At 33.8% G+C, this 27,687-nt stretch overlaps 1 protein-coding gene across 1 annotated transcript in view; it reads left to right on the forward strand.

The window, feature by feature from the left end:
* The first annotated feature begins 498 nt into the window (after window positions 1–498).
* The window catches only part of LOC134529747 (uncharacterized), a 34,885-nt gene continuing 7,696 nt past the window's right edge, over window positions 499–27,687 (forward strand). The window contains exons 1-5 of the mRNA XM_063364143.1: window positions 499–959; window positions 5,157–5,255; window positions 10,362–10,523; window positions 12,161–12,297; window positions 23,760–23,898. Of these exons, the coding sequence (XP_063220213.1) occupies window positions 651–959; window positions 5,157–5,255; window positions 10,362–10,523; window positions 12,161–12,297; window positions 23,760–23,898 (846 nt within the window). The 5' untranslated portion in view covers window positions 499–650. The remainder of the gene's footprint in view (window positions 960–5,156; window positions 5,256–10,361; window positions 10,524–12,160; window positions 12,298–23,759; window positions 23,899–27,687) is intronic.

Here is a 27,687-nt window from a genome sequence, read left to right on the forward strand (position 1 = left end):
CTATAATACATTGTCTCTTTATATTTACAACTGCCATCTGGTGGCGAGTGGTGGCACTACCAGGGCCATGGCTGGAGTGTTGCGCCGCGGACAGGACTGTGACCCGGGTTTTTTATTTAATAAAGAGGAGGTACGACGTCATAGTTAAGCTTTCCCTTCTCTCAATTTCTCGTTCTATGTTTGTTATATAACCAAAACATTGTCGTAAGTGTAGAGTTTGTATTGTGAATTTATATTTGAATTACTTATTTTTTTTTAATAAAAGTGACTGTATTTAATGATGGAAATTTAATTCATATTTTCTTATCAGTATCAGATGCTGTGATGCACTATTTTCCATATGTTTTAAGTGGTAACATATGGTTTATATTAAGTAATATATTATATTAAGTAATAATAAATTTAAAGCTGAGTAGTAGCCCCTGTACGTAAAGTTAGGAATAGAAATAATCTCTTTGTATTAATAATATCTATCGATAATCGATTGTAAAATCGACGTTAAACGTCCGTCTTTTGTTTTTTGTCAATACTGAAATGTTTATATTTTAATTCAATTGTTTAAGTTGCTGTCAGTGCAGTTTAGTTTAAGGTTTAGGAGAGGTTAATTCTACTTGATTGACATCAGATTAGTGCGTGTAGTTATTTCTGAAATGTCGAATACAGGACGTAGTGCACGTATAAATAAAAAACAAAAGGAAATGGAGTACGAAGAAAAACTGAAGGTTTTAGATGAAGAACTAATGTCTTTTTATCAATACTGTCAACAAGTAGGATTTACAGAGTCAGAGATGGATGTTATTTGTGCCCCTCTTGTATCATCCTTGAGAAAGTCTGCCATCAAAAAAATCGTTAAATGTATGGCAATTGTTGCTTTAGTACTCGGTATTGTATATGGAATTTCACATTTGGGTGCTGTTAGTTTGCATTTTTATGCAATTACAAGGCTTTTTATGATTAAGGTTGGTATTGGTAAAATATAATTTTAATTTCTTAAGTTAAATCTTGTAGCCCATCCAGTTATTAAAAAACGTGCATGAATGCTTAGATTTTGTTGCAAGTGATTTGACCTTACTTCTGTACATAGGACATGTATATAGGTATGTACTTAACCTTACCTATCCAACAATTGATTATTATTTAAAAGGTTTTGAATATAGCTAATGTATTATTAAAATTGCAAACAGTTGGCAAACTATTTGAATATTGCAATGCTATTTTATACAATGATTTTAAAATAAGCCAGGAAGAAAAAAAAATTCATTTTTTAAATTCTTTATCTTTATTTATGATTAAGGGTTCATGAGTACTGTAAATTTGGAGTCTAGTTGAGTTTTAAGTAAGACGCTCAAGCCTAATTTTAAAGCTCCAAAAATTGGAGTAGTTAAGTGGTCTAGGGACATAATAAAACATTCTTGAAACATCATTAATACAAACCTGGGTAAATATTTACTTGGGCGGTATTTCCGAAAAAAAATGTTAAAAATCCGAAAATACCTTTATTTTATGCTCTTCAACTTCCTCTTTTCATTAAAATCGGCGGAGATTAGAAATTCCAAATACTTTAGGAGATATCGAATTTTTAAATTTCTTCATATGTAGTTGAGCGGTATTTGCGAAAAAAAAATGTTAAAAATCCGAAAATACCTTTATTATATGCTCTTCAAATTCCTCTTTTCATTAAAAGTGGCGGAGATTAGAAATTCCAAATACTTTAGGAGATATCGAATTTTTAAATTTCAGCACAAAACCAGCGCATTCCTGTGGCGTGCGCGCACCATAGTTACTTGTTTACGTACAAGTATCTATTTTTTTTATTGGATAATGATGTCACGTGATTGTTCGTGATAGGCCAGAATTCAAATGAACTAATACGTGATTATTTAGTTCAATTATTGTTTAAAACGGTGTTTAATTACCGCCTCCAACTTAGGTGAGTTTTTAACGTTTCTAATTTTAAAGTCTTATTTGTTATTTTGATATTGTTGCGCAAGTAATAAGTAACAAAAAAATTTACGTGAGTTGTTACTGTACATCCTTTGTTACGGGTTTGTTAGGTAAGGTCAGTTACATTATAAATAATTTAAAACTAAAGAATAATTAAAATTAATTCACATTATTTTTAATATCACCTTAGTTTGAAAGTATTTATAATGTAACTGACCTGACCTAATCGACCATTTTAGTTTACTGTTCACCCTCTGTCCGGGTTTGTTTGGTCAGGTCAGTTACATTATAAATATTTTAAAACTAAACAGCCATTAAAATTAATTCACAAAATAATTTTTAATGTCGGCTTAGTTTGAAAGTATTAATAACGTAACTGACCTGACCTAATCAACCATTTTATTAATTACGCATTCACGATTCACGTATTCATGAACACACGGCAAAATAACAAAAATGGCGCCGCTCGAATGGTTCCACAGGTCTTGTATTGCAAAATTAAAAAAATTCGATATCTCCTAAAGTATTTGGAATTTCTTATCTCCGCCGCTTTTAATGAAAAGAGGAAGTTGAAGAGCATATGATAAAGGTATTTTCGGATTTTTAACATTTATTTTCGGAAATACCGCTCAACTACATATGATGAAATTTAAAAATTCGATATCTCCTAAAGTATTTGGAATTTCTTACCTCCGCCACTTTTAATGAAAAGAGGAAGTTGAAGAGCATATGATAAAGGTATTTTCGGATTTTTAACATTTTTTTTCGGAAATACCGCCCAAGTAAATATTTACCCAAACCTGGAGTAATCTAGGAATATTTACCTAGTAATTGTGAAGCTTGTACAACACACTTCTGTAGGAAACTTTATTAGTTAATGCATAATTTTAAAAAAGGTATTCATTACAAGTGAAGTAGGTACTTTAGCATGTGATGGATATATTCCCCCGCCATTTCATTATTATTAACAATGTAGATAATTAAGTATTGAATTTACTAGCGACGGTGGCCGATTTTATCTAAACTCATAATTTATTTATGATTTTAATTTTTTTTGGGCCGTATTTGCAGTCATTTAGCGCATCTTCATCGCAATTTTCTTTATGTTAACCTATACTATAAACACAATAAATATTACTACTATGCAAGTGCTTTACTCAAAACGTTGTAAAATTCACTGTAGTAACAACTTTTTCTTAAAATAGGCTTTAAATATCCTTTTGCACATAAATATTATTTATGCCATGCATCATTGAAAAGAAATTAATGTACAAAACTGTTCTATATTTACGTCTGCATGGCTGAACATAATAATGGCGCATGTGAAGTTAAGACAAATGAACGAGTGACGAATGAACACAGATGAAGCATCATAGTTAGCCCAAAAACACAATGGTTAGCATTAAAGAATTACCATAAAAAGAACTACAGTTACAGTATAAGTACCATAGTTACTGCGGAAGAACAATAACTACCGTACCACAGATGCACAATTGTTAACATAAATATTCTGAGATATAGATTGGGCAAATTAAATGTTACAGACTGCTACGTCACCCACCGAGCTCAAGCACAATATTATCGTACACACACCCTAATATTCTTGTACTGGGCCTATAGTGTACAGGGCAATAACGAACTAGAATATTTAAAATAATAAAATTATAGTGTTAGTGTGAAAAAATTGTTTTCATTTTAATGTTACAAATTAATATCCTAAATATAAAGTTTTTAACTTCAATGCCACTGGATAAACATATTTTAGTGTTTGTGCTTTATAATTTATATAATTTATGTAATTTGAAAGAGTTTATTTTTTAAATTATAAGTTCTTGTTTCTTACAAATGTTTTGGTTAATATAAATACTGAAGGTAGGAACCATGGGCTATTATGCAGTTAGCACTACGATAGTGAGTAAAAAACCATCATGAGATACTACGTACTTGCCAAAGAAAATAATAAAATTGCTGACTACTTGACTTCAAATATTTAAGTTTTTGCATTAAGTACTTGATTCAACATTAAAATGTGATACTCTTACACTTATGTTTATGAGGTTTTACGTATGACATTTACAATGTATTATTTTTTACGCTGACAACAAAACAGAATATTAAGAATTTTTTTGGTGTTCTTGAATTTTTTGCGAAAATTGTAATAGGCCTTCACAACCATCAAGTTAACAGCACACGCGACATAGTCAAACATTTTAAAGTTGAATGGTCACTCGAACATAGGTTTACAAATATTTTGAAGATCATTCATCTGAAAATAACTATGATATTGTTAAGAATATAATTTAGAAAGGTAATTAATATTATTCTACTAATGTGGTTTGTGTAATTCACATTAAATTTTGTGTTAAGCTGTAATTTGAATCAAACTATGTAAGGTCTTTCACCTTGTAGTGAAGGACAAACTTTAAAGACACAGATGAAGGCCGCTGAAACCATAGTAGTCCCTCACCCGGAAGAGTGATTTATATAATTAAGAGAAGTAGACCTTCCATGCTAGAGTAAAGAAAAATATTTTAATATAGAATATTAAGAATTTGCCCAGTATGTAACATTTTTGTTGCTATGTTACCTTTCACTATGATTTTTGCTTGTCCAATGAATTAAACAAAAAATAGTTTATCTCAATGTAGTTTATCCTGAAGTCATTTTCCCTAATTATATGTGTCCTATGTTGGTTTGTCTGTAAGTCATTTGCACCAAAATCATTTGTCCTAAAGTAATCTGCCCTGGAATTGTTTGTCCTTAATTTTATTGTCAAAATTACTTCACCCTTACAGTTGTTTGTCCTAATGTTGTTCGTCCTAATTTTAAGACAAACAGTTTTAGGACAAGTGATGTGTACCTACTCAAAAAAAACTTCCAATGCATTTCTTGTAAATCCTGAAAAAGGGCAATAATTGTGTTAGCAGTAATCATGAAAAATATGTGTGGAAAAATGCTTTGTTTGCATGATATTTATGCCATGTTCGTACAAAAATCTTTTTTCAGGGGAGCAACTCAGAACCCCCTTCTAGTTGTTCATGTAACCACATTATTGTTAATGCCCTCCCATTTCAAAATATCATGCTATGCCACTTGTGTATGGATGTTTATGCATACATTACAAGTAGTACTGTGGCATGACAGTTTTATCAAAACATTAAAATAAAAATTTAATGAATATCATTAACACAGACTTTTGTTTTGGAAACTAGTTGTTGCCGTTTTGGGACTGGACTTCTATGTTTTATGAGTCATGCTTGGTTTCCAATCCATTCTATGGAGAATATACACTTACTGAAGAGGATTGCATAGTAAGTATGTTAATATATATTTATTTAAGTAAAAATGAAAGTTAAGCTAATAATTTAGTGATTTCTGTGTAAAAAGTCTGACAACAATTTTTATTTATTGTGATCTTCCCAGTTGACTACATTACTCAATATATGTGTAACAAAGTTGTGTGAAGGAAGGATGGGAGTTGCATCATGCTCTGTGGGGCGTAATCCCTGGAAAGTTGTTATGTTATCATATTCGGCCTGAGACTGAGCCGTAATAGGTTTTTGCAACCAAACCATTTAGGCATTAAATATATTATATTCTTTGAGGAAGAATTTTTGTTTAATTTTTCAATCTTTTGCATGATAAAATCTACCTCTGCCATACTTTTATGAATAAAATTGAATCATTTTTATTGAATTATCACTATTTTGTATGGATACAAAGGAGTGAAATGATATGTGCAATTTAATTAATAAATTTACTTTTATTTGCATTCATTAATTCAATTATATTTATTACTTTTGAAATGTTGCGTGCGCCATATTTATTTTTACAAGTACAAAAAAAAATTCCGCAACTGCTGGGTTTCGAACTGACAACCTTTAATTTAAGAGTTAGGTACGCTAACCACACGCCCACGAGGCCATACTAAGGTAATGTAGTTTCAAATGTTATATATATATATTTATAAAATCTTTGTTCACGGTAGGGGTATAATATTAACACGATTTTATAACAAATACGCATCCTAAATACACCAAACTTATTTATAATGTGTTACAATATTTTTTAAAACATTGTGCAAAAGATCCCGGGTGTAATTTGAATTATTATGTGTAACTGTAAAACACCATTGTTGGTTCAAAACGTTTTTGAATTTTCAACATTACTTTTAAATAACCGTACCGATTGTGCTGAAAATCGGTGGACGATCGTTAAATTACATACTATTAATAATTCAAACGACGAAAATGTGATTGAAAAGTCAAATCGATGGTTGTTCCAATCGAGTGGAAGCGAGATGCCACGCATGCGTACAATGAGCAAACAGAACACATCCGTAGTGGGACACTTTTTCGTGCGTGCAGCCGGCGTTCATCGATTTATTAGACGTCACGTCAAAAAATGCAAAACATGTTTCCGTATAAAAATGTCTTTGAAAAAACCAGATGAATCCAACCAATCCTCTGAAGGAAAAAAGTCTTGCAGAGATGTTTTTGATTTTCTTCTCATATTCATTAAAACACAGTGGAAAGCCATGATTTCTTCCAGAGGTACATCTGTCCACCCTCACCAAGTGGGTGGTTGTTTCAGTGGCGTGTTCTTAGAATTTTTTTTGTTTTGCGTAGGCATTTGTTTCTGCTGCAGTTTGCTGGAAAAGATTAACACTAAAAATAGTAGAAAAAACTGTATAGCATTAGTCAGTTTATCATGTAAAGGTGGCCAATAACCTGTATTGTTTGAGATAAAAGGAAGGCAAACAAAATTTGGAGCATTTTCTGTGCACTCCTTCCAATCATCACAAACAGTATCTTGCATCTCACTCTTACTGTCGCTGTTTTCATCACTGGAAATGGCATTACCATCATCAGATAAAATGGAATACGTATCTTCATCATTATCTTCTTCCAAATCAGTAATAAAACCTTGAAAATCACTTTCACCACTTGTCGAAATTGTTGGAAATATTAGTGTGTTTCCATAGACAAAGCTATACAGTAGTGCACCTATGTAATGAAATATCCTTGGAAACAAATTTCATAGATGTGAACTAAAATACATAGAGTAATCTCTGTCTGAGACCTGTACTAACTACATAGAGAAACATGGTTGTGTTCCCAACCATCCATAGAACACTGAAACGTGGTTCAAGCTGTCTGGAGAGCCAGGCTTGACAAAGGATTGTAATGGGAAATTAAAGATGGTGAACCTGGCTCGACATAGAAGTGCAGATGGGTAACTTCCAGTGACTTACTTATGTTCCCATTCCCGGAGAGAGGCTGCATCTGTCAGTGCCTTCAAAACATAACATTTAACTTTAAAATTTACTGAACACCGCCTGACCATTTACCGCAGCTCTGACCGCAACAGGGTATGGGCCCAAAAAAAAGATATGCAAATAAATGACTGATAAATAAGTCAAAAAAGGACGTAACATTTAGGATGCGTGATAGTAGTGAAAAGACTTCAAAGTCACTGAAAAATTTGCTAAAGATTTAATAGCAATAATAAAATGTAAACAAATGGGGCAAATACAAGCAATGGCAATAAGTTAAAATAAATAAATTTTACAGTACATCTTACTAAATTATACCTACTAACATTTAATTGCGCATGTGGCACTTAAAATTAAAATAGAATTGAATACTAAGATTAAACTTTCAAAAAGTTATTTTTTACTTTCCACAGATAGACCTGCTAATAAATAGTGTTTATTTACACATAAACAAGTGTATATTTGTTGTGCTCCTGCATTTTTACCATTATTGTTGTAATGATCATATTGGCATAAGTAATTATTTGTTTGCTTTAAATATTTTAAATATTGCCTTTAAAGTGCAGTGTCATTGTAATTATTATTTATCTTAAAATAAAATTCTGTGCAAGATGCATAGTTAGCAAAAAAAGCCAAGCCTAAATGTCATTGAAAGTAAAGATGCAGCATCAAGATAACATATAAGTTACATTGAGCTCCATGCACACTTATTAATATAAATTAAAGATACAACAAGCCTTAATATAATTTATGGGAGTCTTTTTCCAGAAAAAAAGTACTGGCTTATAAAATATGCCGTAATACATTAGCCTTACATTGTATGTCTTGAATTGACTTCGTCTAGGGGCTACGCTCCATGAAGCCAGATGCAAATCTCTTACCATCCATGTCTCTCATTGTTCTGACATAATTGTACCATCACTGTACATCAGCGTGTGATGTTTTGAATAGCACCCCTTCACTTGAGCATGTTAAAGCTAGTGCCTGGTAACCCCATTAAACATTATTAATTTTTTTTTTACGGTTTTAATTTTGTATTCTTAAAGGGCTGTGTTATTCTTTATTATCAGTATCTAAAGACATAGCTTTTATTCATTTGTCTCAGGAAGGAATCTGACATTCTGAGCACACCCCAAAGAAATAAGTATTCTCATACTTTTTATAACATTAAATACAACCAATGTAAATGTTTGTATCACTTTATGCCCTAATTTTTATGAAGGGTTTATGTCTTATACTTGTAATATCTGCGACATAGTTTTTAAATAACCTAATGTTTTTGTGTCTTGGCGTGGGGATGCCATCCAGTACCCACGGCAGCCATTGTTCTCCTCAGTCAACCATCATTACAGCTTGAGGCTGGACATGCCAGCACCTCGGGAACATCATCGTTGTGTATTACTGATACTTTAATTTTGTTTGGACTTTATTCTTTCTTTTATCCTCGGGGCCATTTCAAAAGGGCAACTGTTTAACTTAATTAAATGTAAAACCTCTCGGAGACTTTAAATCTAACGTTAAGATATCATCCAGCCATGTGGGCTGCTGTACCGCAAACAAACCGATTTGTTCCGTGTTACATTATAGATTGGCTCGGCAAAGCAACCCAAAATAGCAATAAGTCTAAAAGCAAAAGTTTATAATGTTAATCCTCATGATTATGTAGGTTATGATTTTAAAGTTAGTCTTTCAGGAAAGATAGGATAAATCATTCATTTAATGGAGTAGTTTTTTCTTATATTACTTTAAAGTATGTAAAAGCATTTTTTAACAGTCTTTTGTTTTATTATTTTTTCGAAACAAAACTTTGATCACAACTTACATACATCCAGATGATTTTCCATACATATTCAATGTAGCACGTTGCTTAATTAGAAAAAAAATTAAGTCTCTTAGTTTAATTTTTAACTAAGGTACACGATTCTGCGACCATGTCCCGGGGGAATAACCATGGTCATCCTGGGTCGATGCAGATGCCTGGGGTCAAATTTATAATTTTAAAGTCTGAAAACCCCAAAAAAAGTTTCAACTTGGGCGTGGCACCAATCAGCAGTGTGGTCTCGCCTGCGATTATCGTCGCCACGGGCCGATGCCGACGCCTGGGTCAAATTTCTAGTTAAAAAAAATCCAAAAGATTGAACTTTGGCCTGGTCCCGACCAGCAGGTGTGAAATTATCTCTTCACATAGTAATTTTGTGAGCTGCAGACGACGCGACAGCACGTGGCGACAATTGAGCTACAACTTATTTGAACAATGAAGTTGTCTTCCCTCACAAAGGTGAAAACAAAGGGAAGCAACTCCGTGGTTCAACCAACCAATCACAAAACAGAACCAGTTACATGACCATATAGAATTTTTCTCTGAAAGTGTGGAAAGGCACATGACACCACCTCAAGGTTTGTTCTGATTGGCTGGCGAGACAGCGACCAGCAAAAGTTCTGGATCATTGCTGCGCAGTTATGCGCCTACATGTTGGGTTTTCCCAACAACACACTTACTTGAGGCGTAAAAGGTAACTTGCTCGCGACAGAGTGTCGCACCCGTGTCTTCCTTTCTTTTTAAACCTTCTGGAATGTTGCAGCCTCACAAACCAGAAGATGCTTTATAATTGTAAAAATGTAATTAATAGATGTATTAATTTTAACTAACCAAATAAATAAGGTAAAAAATTCCATATTTTTGTAAAACCTAACAAAATTAGTAATTAATATTTAAGCACAAACAAAATACCTTAAATGCCTATACATAATAGAAGAAACATGAGTATGAATTAATTATGAAACATTAAGAAAACATCTGCAACATTAAACATTCTCAGTTAATTGTTAACAGTAGCAGGGGTAGAAATTATGCTATGCTACAATATAATTTTCAAAGTTTTTTAACCTTTATACAAGAACCTCATTATATGTATCACCAGTGAGGTCTGTTTATTAGTTACTGTAAGGTCTTGTAACCCTGTTACATTTTGCATCTTCCTTTATGTGAAATAGTTTGAATAGTAATGTTCAATGAAATATTACTTTCAAACTTACATTGAACACAGTAGAACAAATGACCTCAAATATGTTAGAAAACTTGTTGTACTATCAAATTTGTTGTATACTTATTTATATCCTTGTATAAATGTTTGGTTTTCAGTCATGTGAAGCTCTAGAATATGTTGATCGACTGGGCAATGTGGCTTATGAGCAGCTTCTTGATGGTTACTTGAGTCGAGATGCTCCACTTATTGTTATTGATGCAATGGAGTCCTGGCCAGTGATGAATACTGATGACTTTTGGTTTGACAACATCACCCAGGTAATTTTGAATGAAGATTATTTTGTATTACTTAACCTTAGAGTTTCTTCGTACACAGAGTTGAACTATTGTTTATTTAGTACAGTTGTGGACACTATTGAATATTTAGATATTGATTGACTAAAAATTTTATCATACTTTTTGCACCAATATGTTATACACATTTTTATTTTTGTTGAACATTTTATATACAACTATTATTTACAAGTTTGATCACAGTTTTCTTTTAAGAATAAAGGAGATAATTTCAAACACTGTAAACCAAGGTAATAGTGTCCTCTTTTATTTAAGACCACGATAAACCCAATTGACTCATTTAGAATGAGAACCAATCTAAGATAATGAAATCTGGGTTAACCAGAGAATTAGGGGGAAATAAATACAAGAGAACGTACTTACAGAAAATGTCCTCTGTATTGAACAAAAAAAGTTCTGTTTTTATGTTTTAAAATGTTTATTGGTTCCTTTTTACTTTTTTTATTACTGTGCAAGGCTTCGTTATGTTTTTTGTTCATGTAAATTAGTCCAGATTATCTAAATATCATAGTCAAAGAGGCCAACTTTACAAAGTTTTTGCCACAATACTTTACAATCTACTTGCAATAAAGTACAGCAGTGTCTCGTTTAACTAAGCTTTGACTAAACGAGGTTCCATATTATTCTAGCTAAATTAAAGTGCCATTACCGGTAAAGACTGTTAAAACATTTGCTTGAGGGCATAAAAAATTATCTAACCATTGTCTAAAGGCTAAAAAAAATTAACCTAAAAGATTTAATTTTCTGGTTGGCGAATTATGAAGTAACGTGAAATAATCTACACCGAAGAAAAACTGGAAAAATCCTTGCCACAAAAAATTACACCCCTAGGCCAACTGAAAACCAAGATGGTTTTCTTATTCTATTTGTGCTATCCAAGAGTTTTCTAATTCGAGATTTCCGCGATCCACATTAACTCGATTTTAATTGAGACTCTACTCTATCAAAATTTCATCAGTGAAATAGACACATACATTCAATCTCAGAGAATGAAAGTGTAGGGCCAGATCAGTTAAATAAGATTGTTTTTGCTTCTGCCTACCTAGGTGTAAATTTGTCAACCCAGTCGGATGCATCAGCACAGCAATCATTTTTTTTTAACACTGCTGTTACAGTTTTGCTATCTGACTGGCCTTCTGCAGTCTTCTTTAATGTCTGTATTGTTAATTTGCTTGTAGTGAATGCAGCACATTAGTTCAAAAATATTCAGATTTACATCTTTTCTATCCATTAGAACACTGTTTTTCAGCTCACTCTTACTAGTGGTTTTAGTTTTTATTTTTAATATCTTTATGCCAGAAGTCTGTTAATTTTAAAATCTATTTAAATTCCTTTTTAATTTTTTTAACTAGTATTTTAAAATATTCAAAGTTCTAGTGTTTTATGTAAATATTCAGTAATGCTCAGTATCAACCCTGTTACCACAAACTGGATCATTTAAAGACACAAAAATGTGTACTTTATTCTGAATGTCAAATAATTAAAAAATTGGCTTTTAATGTGTAATAGGATAATGTCTTGTTTACTTGGTTTTGATGTGTTAAAAATTATAGGGTACCCCAAAGAAATAACATAACTTAATTAAAATGTTTGTTATATAGTTATACTTACAGGATGACAAATTAGTTGACACTGTACCGTGTATTTTGACCACTAACCTGCGACTTGGATCTTCTGACCTTCATGCATTTTTGAAAAGGATTTCTAGTCCTCAAGCAGACAAGTGGTTTGTACACTGGTGAGTTATATTTTTGTATGAGCACTATTAAGCAATTTCATTACTGTTATGTATTGCACATGTGTTGAAACTTATTAGTATTAATTTTTCTAACTTTTTTGTTTAGTAAAGAAAACACTAGAGCCATGTTTGTTTTCACTTAAATTTCCAACTAATATTTAAACTGATGGATTATGCTCAGATGTTAAAGCTTTTCAAATAAAATTAGTTAATTACATTTATCATTTTATCATGGTGTTTCAATATGTTTTGAGTGTAAATGTTTACTAAGGATATAAATTGTCGATAACTACTTTATCATCTTATGATTGGCCGCTGATGGAGGGAGCGTTTGAAGGAAAGGGGAGAATCAAGATGGATGGGTGGTTAAATGCTGGCTGCTCTTTACCACAGGAGTGCTTGAGGAACCAGACCACAGTGGGAAAATGGGATGGACCATAAGAATACTTACAGTAGAGCATCAGATGGGATGTGGGAAGGTAGTTCAGGCCTTATTCAGGTTGAAGGAAACAGGGACTTGGTGGGAATCTGAGCAGTGGTCTATATCGGTGTACATAGCATTTTACCCTGGCTGCAGGGACAAATTATGGTTGCTGAAAACGATTAATAAAGAATGTTATGGATTAAAGGCAATATTATACATATAGCTATTTATTCACTCAGCTTTATCGCAATGATGAATGGCATGTTCACAAGTGCAGATTGTTTTGGCAGCGTGTTACTACATTGGCTAGTATAACATACCAGACCTAAAGTACAGAGATAGTTCTAGCAGTGGCATAGTGATACAGTCTCACATTAACTGCATTGGTGCTTAACTAATTACAAATTCAGCCATCTGTAGTTTGAAAGGTAGCTACAGAAAATACAGTTACATGTAAATACAGTACAAATAAAATCATAGAGTAAACACACAAGCTGATGGCAACTGACTTCTGGTGACCACGTGGGTAAGTTCTCGAGCATGCGACACAGTTTACACAAATAAAATTTAAGCTGGTGAACTAAACTAAGAAAACGTCGGAGGCAGAATCGGTTTAAGTACGGCCCAGCTTGCAACCCGTGGCTGGGCTAGGCAAATTACAAAACTTCTTGCGGGTAAATATATTTTGTTAATTGACCATGTAGGCCGGGTGGAGTCAGCAATAGGACCGAAATGAAAAAAAAAGTATTTTCTATCACATACTTGAAAATGGCAGATGAAAGAGGTTTGTTAAAAGAAAGTGATGAATGGCTCTGCAATGAGTGCCCCTTTGGCTACTAGAGCACCTGGGAAAAGACTGACTTAACGTAAGCCAGCCAATGTCATTGTGAGGGGCCTTACGCCCCTCATCACCTTACACGATTTTTTAACTTAAGAATTTACTAGTTTGTTTTGGCCAGTGTGATTATATTTGTGGATTTTTGTTCATTGTAATTGAAAGTTCAATTTACTTAACTTTTCGTGCTTTTAATTCATGAACTCTGTAAGTGCAATGGTTAGCTTGGATATTGACATGTTTAAGGGAGTCTGTCATAAGAAGCACAACGGCAGTGCCAAGCCGGGATTGAGGCGAAGGTGTGCACGACAGTCAGTCGCTACTGGGCTGCGAATGGAGAGTTTCGCACGCTTGCCCAGAAAGTGATCTGGCCCACAGTATTATGCAGGATGCAGTTTGAAAAATCTTATTTATTGATTGAAACATGATAGTGCCATCTGGATTAGCGGCAGGCACACGAGGGTGTGATGTGCATCAGCCATAATGTGGGTAATGTAGTTCAGAACGTCGTATTTTGTGGGATTGTCTGAAACAAGTAATTTTCGAACTATCGGCAATGAATTCGCCAGCCCTTCTCTCTCTCTCTCTCTCTCTCTCTCTCTCTCGGGAGCATTTTGAGGGAACACAGTTTGTAACTTGACTCCAGTAAACAGCCTAAAGAAGGTAAACAATTCAAGGGTAGCTCATACGTTGTTGATTGGCGATAAATCATTCAGCAGTGGACTTAATGGGATAAACCGTTGGTAATATATTTGTGCACTCAGAGAACCCTCAATATATTCGTCGTATTAAGAATTAACTGCAAGGACAGAACTGTGCACGATTCTAGGACACTATGCGTGCACAAAGAATTAAGTGAATCGCACTTGCCCTTCATGTCGCTACTTGTGAGTTGTGGTTACATTTCATAATGAACAACACATAACATATATGGCATATTAAATTCAATGGCTATTGCTCTTAGCAAATCCAGCATTGGTATTTACATTTTCTTTGTGAAGAACTAATTATGAATAGAAACATTTATCCTCTGTTTGTTAAGTTTAGGGCATCGTTTAGGTCTGTTAATGTTTGCTGTTTTTATTATGTAGAGGACTGAAACCTAATTATTCAGTCATTGGTTTGCCTTGATAACCTGCTCACTTCAGTTATGTACCACCTGTTGTATGAAGGGTAACTTAAAAGTAAAATATAATGTGTGTTAAATGCTATAGTAAATTAGACCGAGCGCGAGTCTTTAGAAGAAATACTCTGCTCTTTTTGAATCTAGTATGAGAAATAATACCACTCAAGGTGGACTGCTTAAACAGTCACTTTCCCTACAAAACACAGGTTTATTTCAGTGTTATCTTTAAAAGATTTGTGCAATGGGAGTGCTTGACTTGATGTAAGTTTTTGGACATACGCCATTGCTAAGAACTTTTTCTGTTGAAGAAAAACTAATAAATAAAATAAATAAATAAAAATAAAAATACTCAAAAAAAAGATACAAAAAACACACAAAATTAAGCAAACAATTGCTGTTGTCAACAAGGATATGAACACCACAAAATATTCCGAAACAGGAATATGGTCAGCAAACAAAGAAAAAACAAAGAAAAATGTACTAAGAGAACGAAAAAATCCCCACAAATGATGACAACACAAAAATATTGAAACCCAAAATAATTCAGCACAACAGTTGAAGCGAGACAAAAAACATGACAAAACGAAAAAACAAACAAATACAATAGTTTTACCTAAACAGAAACAAGCGACGTTTCGGGAACTGCTATCTGCTCCCGTCCTCAGGCAGAGACGCACATGGTACGGAAACACAGGTGCGACTGAGAAGGGGCTGGAAAATGAGGGTATTTATCAGAGAAAGGGCTACATCTTGCTCAGCCAATGACAGACGAGCTGTCTCCCCATTGGCTGTGCACCATGTAGTTAAAGCGGATTGGTTATGGTGGGTTGAGTATTGGCTATTGTTTTGTGCTGCAGGGATGTTTCTCTCTTTATCAAAGGGATCCACGTATTTTTTAATTCAATGCTCTGCTGGCTGAAAATATTTTTATTGCTAATAATGAAGGCCGATTCTTTGATTTTCCTTTTTATTTTATCGGATTCCTGTATGAGTGGTGTGGAGTCTTCCCAGAGAATTTTGTGGCTATTTTCCCATGTATGTTCAGCAAGTCTGGATTTTAGGGTTTCACCCTTCTTGCAGTTGTTTTTGTGTTCTTTGATTCGGGTGGATAGAGCTCTGCCAGTTTCACCTATGTACATGTGGCCACATTCACAGGGGATTTGATACACACAGTTGTGAGTTTGTAATTTTTCTGTGGCTGGTTTCACCTTGGTAACAATACTTTTAATAGTAGATTTAGAACGGAATGCTGTTTGAAGTCCATATTTATTTCCTAGGCGTCTTATTTTTTCTGAAAGCCCTTGAACATATGGAATAACTAGGGTTCCTGCAGGTTTCTCAGTTTCTGTGGATTTGAGTGTTTTGTTGGATTTCAAATGCTGTTTGATGGTGTTGACAGGGTAACCATTGGCTATGAGTTCTTTTTTTATATGATTGTGTTCAACCACAATAGATTTCTCATCAGAACAAATAATCTCAGCTCGGTTGGTTAGTGTGTGAATTATGCCAGTTTTTGTTGTTTTGGGATGGTTGGATGCAAAATTAAGGTATTGGCCTGTGTGCGTAGGTTTCCTGTATACTTTTGTTTCCAGGCTGTTGTTTTTTCTGCTGACTAGTACATCCAGGAAAGGAATGCTACCTTTGGTTTCTTTTTCATATGTGAATTTTATTGATGGCCTCAGAGAGTTGAGGTGGTTCACAAATTCCTCCAAAGTTTCAGGTCCATGTTGCCAGACAGTGAAGGTATCATCCACATAACGGAGCCAGATTTTTGGAGGGCTATTACTTTTGCTAAGTGCTTCTTGCTCAAAGTTTTCCATTAATATATTGGCCATAAATGGTGAAAGAGAAGAGCCCATTGCCATGCCATCGGTCTGTTTGTAGAAAATATCCTTGAACTGGAAATATGTTGTGGTGACACAGAGGGTAATCATTTCCATGATGGATGGGATTGGTATTATAGTTCTGTCCTTTAGGGTTGGATCAGCTTCCAATTTCGCCTTGACAATGCTGAGTGTTTCGGCTACTGGCACATTAGTGAAGAGGCTTTGGACATCAAAACTCACCAGGGTATCATTGTTTTCTATTTTCAGTGTTTTGACTATAGAAATAAAATGATTAGAATCTTTGACAAATGTATCTGTCTGTCCTGCTAGTGGCTCAACAATTTTCAGGAGATATTTTGATAGTTTCTGGCATGGGGAATTACAACAACTGATGATCGGGCGCAGAGGCATGTCGGGTTTATGAATCTTTGGAAGACCGTAAATGTGGGGTGCTTTACTGCTGTGTGGTGTCAGTTCTGATCTAGTTTTTTCTGGGATGTGATTCTGATGTTTTTTTAGAGTTTGGTACACTTTTCTTTCAATGCTGGCTGTGGGGTCTTTTACCAGTTTTGTATATTGATCTGTGGTGATCAAATCAGTAATTTTTTGCTCATAGTCTGGTTTGTCAAGTATGACTGTAGCACGACCCTTATCGGCTGGGAGGATTACAATGGTATGGTCGGATTTCAGAGTTTTGATGGCCTTTAGTTCATCAGGCGGCAGATTCGGTTGAGGTGGACCAGCTGAAGTGATTGCTGTACGCACATTCCAACGAAATTCTTCTTATTTGGCGGCAGGAAGTTTGTATATTGCACTCTCAACAGATGAAACTATGTCAAGTGCAGGAATGTGTCGTGGAGCAATGCTGAAATTGAGGCCTTTTTGTAAAACATTTTCCTCGCTATTGGACAGCTTTCTTGAAGATGAATTAACGACAGTGTTGATGCTCTGTGTTGTGGGATGTGTTTTTGTATTCATCTTACTCGTCAGTTTGGCTAATTTATCTTTTTGCTTCTCTTTGCACTGTAGAGACCTCTTTTGGACCAGATTCGTGATGGACTGATAGATGCGATTGAAATCTTTAGTATTGAGGGTAGACTGAATTTCAAGCTGTAGTGCCGAAATTTCATTGTTCAAATGTGATTTTTGGCAGTGATATGCGGCAATTCTTTCACTCAGAAGCTTTTGGCTGGCTTTCCGGGTTATTTGTTGAGCCTGTTTGCTGTTGACCGGGGATTTGATTGTGAGTCCTCTAGGAATGACTCCCTTACTGCGACATTTACAGAGAAAAGTCAAGTTATTCGAACATTGTGATAAATCAATTAATTTCTTTTCCAACTTCCTCAGAGAAATATGCATACCGGGTCCATACCGGGCATTGATGTTATCTTTAAAAGATTTGTGCAATGGGAGTGCTTGACTTGATGTAAGTTTTTGGACATACGCCATTGCTAAGAACTTTTTCTGTTGAAGAAAAACTAATAAATAAAATAAATAAATAAAAATAAAAATACTCAAAAAAAAGATACAAAAAACACACAAAATTAAGCAAACAATTGCTGTTGTCAACAAGGATATGAACACCACAAAATATTCCGAAACAGGAATATGGTCAGCAAACAAAGAAAAAACAAAAAAAAATGTACTAAGAGAACGAAAAAATCCCCACAAATGATGACAACACAAAAATATTGAAACCCAAAATAATTCAGCACAACAGTTGAAGCGAGACAAAAAACATGACAAAACTAAAAAACAAACAAATACAATAGTTTTACCTAAACAGAAACAAGCGACGTTTCGGGAACTTCTATCTGCTCCCGTCCTCAGGCAGAGACGCACATGGTACGGAAACACAGGTGCGACTGAGAAGGGGCTGGAAAATGAGGGTATTTATCAGAGAAAGGGCTACATCTTGCTCAGCCAATGACAGACGAGCTGTCTCCCCATTGGCTGTGCACCATGTAGTTAAAGCGGATTGGTTATGGTGGGTTGAGTATTGGCTATTGTTTTGTGCTGCAGGGATGTTTCTCTCTTTATCAAAGGGATCCACGTATTTTTTAATTCAATGCTCTGCTGGCTGAAAATATTTTTATTGCTAATAATGAAGGCCGATTCTTTGATTTTCCTTTTTATTTTATCGGATTCCTGTATGAGTGGTGTGGAGTCTTCCCAGAGAATTTTGTGGCTATTTTCCCATGTATGTTCAGCAAGTCTGGATTTTAGGGTTTCACCCTTCTTGCAGTTGTTTTTGTGTTCTTTGATTCGGGTGGATAGAGCTCTGCCAGTTTCACCTATGTACATGTGGCCACATTCACAGGGGATTTGATACACACAGTTGTGAGTTTGTAATTTTTCTGTGGCTGGTTTCACCTTGGTAACAATACTTTTAATAGTAGATTTAGAACGGAATGCTGTTTGAAGTCCATATTTATTTCCTAGGCGTTTTATTTTTTCTGAAAGCCCTTGAACATATGGAATAACTAGGGTTCCTGCAGGTTTCTCAGTTTCTGTGGATTTGAGTGTTTTGTTGGATTTCAAATGCTGTTTGATGGTGTTGACAGGGTAACCATTGGCTATGAGTTCTTTTTTTATATGGTTGTGTTCAACCGCAATAGATTTCTCATCAGAACAAATAATCTCAGCTCGGTTGGTTAGTGTGTGAATTATGCCAGTTTTTGTTGTTTTGGGATGGTTGGATGCAAAATTAAGGTATTGGCCTGTGTGCGTAGGTTTCCTGTATACTTTTGTTTCCAGGCTGTTGTTTTTTCTGCTGACTAGTACATCCAGGAAAGGAATGCTACCTTTGGTTTCTTTTTCATATGTGAATTTTATTGATGGCCTCAGAGAGTTGAGGTGGTTCACAAATTCCTCCAAAGTTTCAGGTCCATGTTGCCAGACAGTGAAGGTATCATCCACATAACGGAGCCAGATTTTTGGAGGGCTATTACTTTTGCTAAGTGCTTCTTGCTCAAAGTTTTCCATTAATATATTGGCCATAAATGGTGAAAGAGAAGAGTCCATTGCCATGCCATCGGTCTGTTTGTAGAAAATATCCTTGAACTGGAAATATGTTGTGGTGACACAGAGGGTAATCATTTCCATGATGGATGGGATTGGTATTATAGTTCTGTCCTTTAGGGTTGGATCAGCTTCCAATTTCGCCTTGACAATGCTGAGTGTTTCGGCTACTGGCACATTAGTGAAGAGGCTTTGGACATCAAAACTCACCAGGGTATCATTGTATTCTATTTTCAGTGTTTTGACTATAGAAATAAAATGATTAGAATCTTTGACAAATGTATCTGTCTGTCCTGCTAGTGGCTCAACAATTTTCAGGAGATATTTTGATAGTTTCTGGCAATGATACCCTGACAATGATACCCTGGTGAGTTTTGATGTCCAAAGCCTCTTCACTAATGTGCCAGTAGCCGAAACACTCAGCATTGTCAAGGCGAAATTGGAAGCTGATCCAACCCTAAAGGACAGAACTATAATACCAATCCCATCCATCATGGAAATGATTACCCTCTGTGTCACCACAACATATTTCCAGTTCAAGGATATTTTCTACAAACAGACCGATGGCATGGCAATGGGCTCTTCTCTTTCACCATGTATGGCCAATATATTAATGGAAAACTTTGAGCAAGAAGCACTTAGCAAAAGTAATAGCCCTCCAAAAATCTGGCTCCGTTATGTGGATGATACCTTCACTGTCTGGCAACATGGACCTGAAACTTTGGAGGAATTTGTGAACCACCTCAACTCTCTGAGGCCATCAATAAAATTCACATATGAAAAAGAAACCAAAGGTAGCATTCCTTTCCTGGATGTACTAGTCAGCAGAAAAAACAACAGCCTGGAAACAAAAGTATACAGGAAACCTACGCACACAGGCCAATACCTTAATTTTGCATCCAACCATCCCAAAACAACAAAAACTGGCATAATTCACACACTAACCAACCGAGCTGAGATTATTTGTTCTGATGAGAAATCTATTGCGGTTGAACACAATCATATAAAAAAAGAACTCATAGCCAATGGTTACCCTGTCAACACCATCAAACAGCATTTGAAATCCAACAAAACACTCAAATCCACAGAAACTGAGAAACCTGCAGGAACCCTAGTTATTCCATATGTTCAAGGGCTTTCAGAAAAAATAAGACGCCTAGGAAATAAATATGGACTTCAAACAGCATTCCGTTCTAAATCTACTATTAAAAGTATTGTTACCAAGGTGAAACCAGCCACAGAAAAATTACAAACTCACATCTGTGTGTATCAAATCCCCTGTGAATGTGGCCACATGTACATAGGTGAAACTGGCAGAGCTCTATCCACCCGAATCAAAGAACACAAAAACAACTGCAAGAAGGGTGAAACCCTAAAATCCAGACTTGCTGAACATACATGGGAAAATAGCCACAAAATTCTCTGGGAAGACTCCACACCACTCATACAGGAATCCGATAAAATAAAAAGGAAAATCAAAGAATCGGCCTTCATTATTAGCAATAAAAATATTTTCAGCCAGCAGAGCATTGAATTAAAAAATACGTGGATCCCTTTGATAAAGAGAGAAACATCCCTGCAGCACAAAACAATAGCCAATACTCAACCCACCATTCCCAATCCGCTTTAACTACATGGTGCACAGCCAATGGGGAGACAGCTCGTCTGTCATTGGCTGAGCAAGATGTAGCCCTTTCTCTGATAAATACCCTCATTTTCCAGCCCCTTCTCAGTCGCACCTGTGTTTCCGTACCATGTGCGTCTCTGCCTGAGGACGGGAGCAGATAGCAGTTCCCGAAACGTCGCTTGTTTCTGTTTAGGTAAAACTATTGTATTTGTTTGTTTTTTCGTTTTGTCATGTTTTTTGTCTCGCTTCAACTGTTGTGCTGAATTATTTTGGGTTTCAATATTTTTGTGTTGTCATCATTTGTGGGGATTTTTTCGTTCTCTTAGTACATTTTTCTTTGTTTTTTCTTTGTTTGCTGACCATATTCCTGTTTCGGAATATTTTGTGGTGTTCATATCCTTGTTGACAACAGCAATTGTTTGCTTAATTTTGTGTGTTTTTTGTATCTTTTTTTTTGAGTATTTTTATTTTTATTTTTATTTATTTATTTTATTTATTAGTTTTTCTTCAACAGAAAAAGTTCTTAGCAATGGCGTATGTCCAAAAACTTACATCAAGTTTATTTCAGTGGTAATGTAGTTATTTGTGCTGCCAGTGCAGTTACACCATTTTGCATTGTTATTGCTCTTGGTGAATGCATTACAATTGAATTAAGTACAATAATGGTTATTTCAAAAATAATAAAAGTTCTAGAGGAAAAAATGTGTTTATTGTATGCTGCAATAAAAAAGTTACCTTTACTTTCCCCTTGCACACCCTAAGTATGGGGTGCATTCTGTAATTGTTGCACTACACACAAAACTGATTCATGATAGTCGTGTGGATTTAGGACGAGATAGCATAACGACCCACAACAGATCCAAGAGGCAGTGAGGGTAGGTATGAACTATTTGTAACTATTTACAAGGCTTATACATAAAATAAGTTTCATTTTCTAATATTGTCAATGCATTACTGTTGATATGATACTAACAGAACCAATTCTTTGATGAGATTTTGTTTGCAATCAATTAATGTTTACCCATTATTCTGGGTCTTTTAAATTTTCAAGAATGTTGAGAAGCTAGCTGTTAGTGAACTGCTGTTTGCAGTTAGTTTCTTAAATGCAAATACATGGAACTGGTTAACATTAACTTACATCTTTGTGAGAGGTGAACTCAAACATGCTAATTGGTGAGAGATGTACTTTAAATGCAACTGAAAGTATGAAAGTTGACCCATGGCCAGTAAAAATTTACCATACACAGCCCTTTAGAGAAAATGCATACAGTGCAAACTGAGACATTCTTCCTCTGATTCTACACATGTATTAGTGCAAACAAAATAATTGGATTAATATCATTGTTTCACTTATCTATTGAACAAATTGCTGGCTCTGGAGTGTCACTCTAAGCCGTCTGCAGACAAATGATCCATTGGTTAAATTTCAAGTTTGTTTATATAAAAAAATAATAATATATTTTTTATGTGTGAAATTTTGTTGACGTTGATACTGAGTTAGATTGACCTGGCTTAAGGCGACCTAACTGGACTACCGTAAAAATTCTCATATATGTTGTCACTGCAGCAAGAGAAATATATTTAGAATTGTAAGGTAAGTTTTTTTTTTTAGCTGAATTGGTTAATATTATTAATTGAAGAAAAGAGTTCTGAAGCTTTTTGAAATTTATTCTTTTTCAAAACAGTTTCTGAATAAACTTCAAATACATTGTTCCAGAAAATTCTTCACACACCAAAATTATTTTTCATCACCCAAACCAAGAAATGATTGTCCCACGCCACAGAATTTAATAAACTATAGCAAAAAAAAATCATGGACAAGAAGTCACATAGTTAACTTATAACTACGTACTCCCAGTCTCCTATTATTGCCTGTGGTGAAAACAATTTGTAATTTAAAATGCTGAAACAATAGGTTATGAATTCAGCGTGGCCCAGACCAACATATGGGAAAATATCCGGGCGACATGTGCTAAAGAAAGATTCATGAGCTGCAGAGTGACGTGCGACCTATCAGTTCACTAGCAGAGCAACAACTGAGGAAACACAATAGAACTGCGCCGCAGGACACATCCTTTCAGAACATCCTAGTAGGTTACCCATCACGTCATATAAAAAAAACAATTGGTTCAAATAACTTTCAAAATTTCAAATCACAGCTAAAAAAAAAGTCAAAACAAAAACATATATTTGGATAAAAATTTACATATTGTTTTCTTGTTTGTTTCCAATAAAACTAGCTTTAATACAAATAATTAATTAGAATAATATGGCTTTAAATTTATGTGTTTTTTTTACCTAACTGTTATTTTTTAAAATAATTAACTTTTAAAAAATAATTATGAATTTTATAAACTATTCTCACATTATATTACCAGCCCCTGTAAAAATAAATTACAACATACAAATCAAAAGTAATTACATTTTTCTCATGCTATACAAATACTACATCGTAAATATTTGCAAAATAGCAAAGTTCTCCAAATATTTGGCTATCTATTTTGAGTTATCAAGAATTCATTAAAGGGTTTGTTCTTGTGCACATTTTACATTTTTGCAGGATAAATAATCAAACAATATTTTTCTGTATGATTATTTTTCAGGCAGAATTGTGACATCAATGCTGTGAAAGCCTTACGAAAGTTCTACCAACGTCCATACTTCCTGTCTAGTTCAGTATCGCCTGCCCATTTTAACTGGGTACTGATGTCATCTGATTACAACACCAGAATCTACAAGAAAGTAAGTGGATTTATATCTTTAGTGTATTTATTGAGTTACATAATGAATTGCAAACTTGACTGTTTCAGAATTACTTGAACTGCATATGATAATGTGCAGTTTAAATTAATATGTTCACAGTACGTATTGATTACTAGAATAAAGTTTGTAAATGTAAACAAGTGGTTAGTACCTAATGAAAAACAAAATTATGGAGCTTTCTTTTATTTATGGGTGATTCCATGTTGAATCACCAAATTATTCCATCTCGACCCTCTTAGGTTTGGTTTGAACTATGACAGAATGCTGACAGATGGAAAGGAAGCTGTGCTAAATTTTAATGGCCTTACTAAAATGGTCACGGAGTAGTGTGTAATAGCCGAGTCGAGCATAGAGTCCAGGGTGAGGAGCGAGGTGCAGGTCAATGACTTGCCGCCATATTCGATTGTGATGTCATGGTGGCCTTTGACCCTGGTAACAATTTAGTCTCTAGAACCTTCTGTCATTTATTTTTCTAGAACTTACCGCCATTTTGTTCTCCGCAATCTTGGATAATGACATCACATCTTTCATTACACACACACACACACACACAAACTTTTAAATCTTATGATTAAGTGATTGATATTGAAGACTGGTCAATATCATTAAAAACATTTATTTATTGTGAATATTGCAGATATAAATTGTTTATAAACATTTTCAACTCTATTTTCAAGTGTATTTATATAATTGGGGTTATGTTTCCATATGTATAATCTATTTTTGTTATGAATTATTAAATTATTATTTAATAAATACTAAAATTAATCAATTATAATAAACACTAAGCATTTTTATTTATTTGCATTATTAATTAAAAATTATTTCATTTATTTTACTAAATTAAATAATTAATTTAATACTTGTGTTTATATTAATAGGTATTGGGTACTGAGTTTTTATTATATTTGTTAGTTTGATAGAATTTATACTTTACTACCGGTACCTATTTGTAATATATCACTCCAGTACTTTTATTATTTTATTCCCATTTATTATTTGCATTCAAAACTAAAGTTAGTTCTTTACTACGCCAAATAAGTATAACTTCTAACATGTGTACAGTGTTACAGTGACCTATAATATCAAAAACAAAAATAACTTTTACCAACTAATTGTCTTGTATTATAAGGTATCAAAAACAATACAATACAATACTTAAAAAAATTTGAAAGTAAAACCGTGATAACCATTAAAATTATTTGCTTTATTTATATCTTTGACCAATAATTTTTATCATTTATTTTTTATTTAGTCATATGTATAATTTAATATTATTTTTAATTATTTCAATATTTGTGTTTATTGGTTTAATGTAATTAAGTACCTATGTGGTGTATTTAAATGTACAAATCACTTACATTCTTTTACGGTTTGTCTCAGTTCTTAGTTTCCAAACTCTGGGAATTAATTGTTCAGTTCAAAAGAAAAAAATTTACTTGTAAAATGTTTTTGAAAATCATTTAATGAGACATGTGACTGTCTTACTGTTTAATAATTACAGATACACTGAGGCTACAATGGAGCTTAAAGCACCTTTCAAAAGAGTGTCATATTTCCTGTCAGATAATCTTGTTTTTACTCTCTAGATTCAGTTAAAATAACTAGTCAATAACAGTTCAACACATTCAAAAACTCCAAAAATTGACATTATTAATATTATATTGTACATTTATTGGATTAAAAAAATTACCTAGAATCGTCCAATTTCATAAAAACTTCCTTTCCCTCACTAAAATTTTAATTTCAACCATGTTTTCTAACATTCAGGTATTATTTTCTATCCCTGCAACTTTTTTGTAGCTATTATTCTTATTGCAAATTATGAAAAAATAATGAAAGTGAATTTTTATGATGTACGTGTACCATGCAACAAATTTTTGCTGAAAAAAGCTACATACAAATAAAAATTATATATGTGCTTTTAAATCTTATAATTTAGTGATTGATATTGAATACTGATCCATATCATTAAAAACATTTATATATTTTGAATATTAGGGATAAAAATTGTGTTTATGAATTTTCCAAATATATTTATATAAGTGAGGTTAGGTTATGTTTCTTTAGGCATATAATGAAAAAAAATATGAGAATGGATTTTTATGATGATCACGCAACATGCAATAAAACTTGACTGGATGAAAAAAGGCTACATACAAATAAAAATTACATATTTGCTTTTAATTCATATACTTAGTAATTCATGAATACTGGTACATATAGTTAAAAACAATTATTTATTGTGGATATTAGTGATAGAAATATTTTTTTTTTAACTTTTTCAATTCTATATTCAAGTGTATTTATGCAATTGAGGTTATGTTCCCGTATGCATTATTTATTTTCATTATAAATTATTACATTATTATTTAATAAACTATAAAATTAATAACCATCCAGCAAATTTATTGAATTTAATTTTTATTAAAATCATCTCAATTGTTTTACTAAATTAAATAATTACTTCTATACACATGTCTATATTAATATAGAGTACGGAGTATTTATTTTAATTTTTTAATACGATTGAATTTATACGTTACTAACCGTATTTATAATATCACTCAGGTCCTTTTATTATTATATTTCAATAAATAATTTGCATGCAAAATTAAAGATAATTTTTTGTAATGCCAAATAAGTATAACTTCTAACGCGTGTGAACCCTTTTTTTTATTTTATTTATTTTTTTTTTTTCATATTTGGGTACACCAGTGGAAAGTCCATTAGATCAAGTATTTTTTTTTAATTATATAAGTTGTAGGTTTTTTTAATCCAGTGATTGTACAACATTTTTCACAATTGAAATTTTTTGAAATTTTATGAAATAGTTAAATTTATATTTACCAAAATAACTGACTCTGAAGATTAAAAGCAACGTTGTCTGAAAGCAATCTAATGCTCTTACTATTAGTGTGACAGGATTTTTAGTAGCCTATCCATAGTATATATGTAATTATTAGCAGTTTTATATGGTAAATTAGCTAAATATCTTTTGGTCGAAAGATTTTTCAAAAGCATTTTACGTAGAATCGATTCCCTGAGTTTGTTAATTAAAAACAAGACACTCTGTATAGCCCGAAGCACACACAAGTGTGAGCTTTAAAACTACAGCTTACAGTTATATTTTTTATTTAAGTTTGACGTGGACCAGGGGCTACGCTCTTCTTAAGTTTCCAATATGACCTGTCACCATTTCACTGCCACCCCGCCCTCGCATTGCTTAAATCTCCCACCAACATGTGTGCGTGTTTTGCAATTAATCATGTAGAATCAGTGCCGTGGCACGTTAATTAATCATAGTAGTAATTGTCGACTCTTCTTTTGAACCCCTCAAGTAGATGTCTCTTTTTCAGCCAGTAAACAAAGGATGGAGCCATGCCCGACTACTTTAGGACTGAGTCGTGGGATGACTGAATAGCCCATGCTTCGTCACATCTCTATTTTTTAATCAGTAATTAGCATGTCCAATGATTAAGAGGGTCAGATCTTGTGGTTGGTTGAAGCCGAGGAGGTAAACGAGTCTTGCTTCTCACACTGGTCACGTCACAGCCCTCTAACCAAGACTCTCCGCCAGGTCCGCATGCCCTTCCACGCGGTGGTGCCCTAGGTGACCAACTGACGACCTTGAGACCCCCTAGACATTGTATGTCATCCAGAAAGTGGTTCTTAATAGAAAAGTATGGCCACCAACACATCCAGCTGTAACTTCAAAGCTGTACTTAATAAAGCAATGAAAAAGCACACTTCTTGCCAGTGGCCACA

This window comes from Bacillus rossius, chromosome 2, assembly GCF_032445375.1.
Source record: "Bacillus rossius redtenbacheri isolate Brsri chromosome 2, Brsri_v3, whole genome shotgun sequence".
Lineage (NCBI taxonomy): Eukaryota > Metazoa > Arthropoda > Insecta > Phasmatodea > Bacillidae > Bacillus > Bacillus rossius.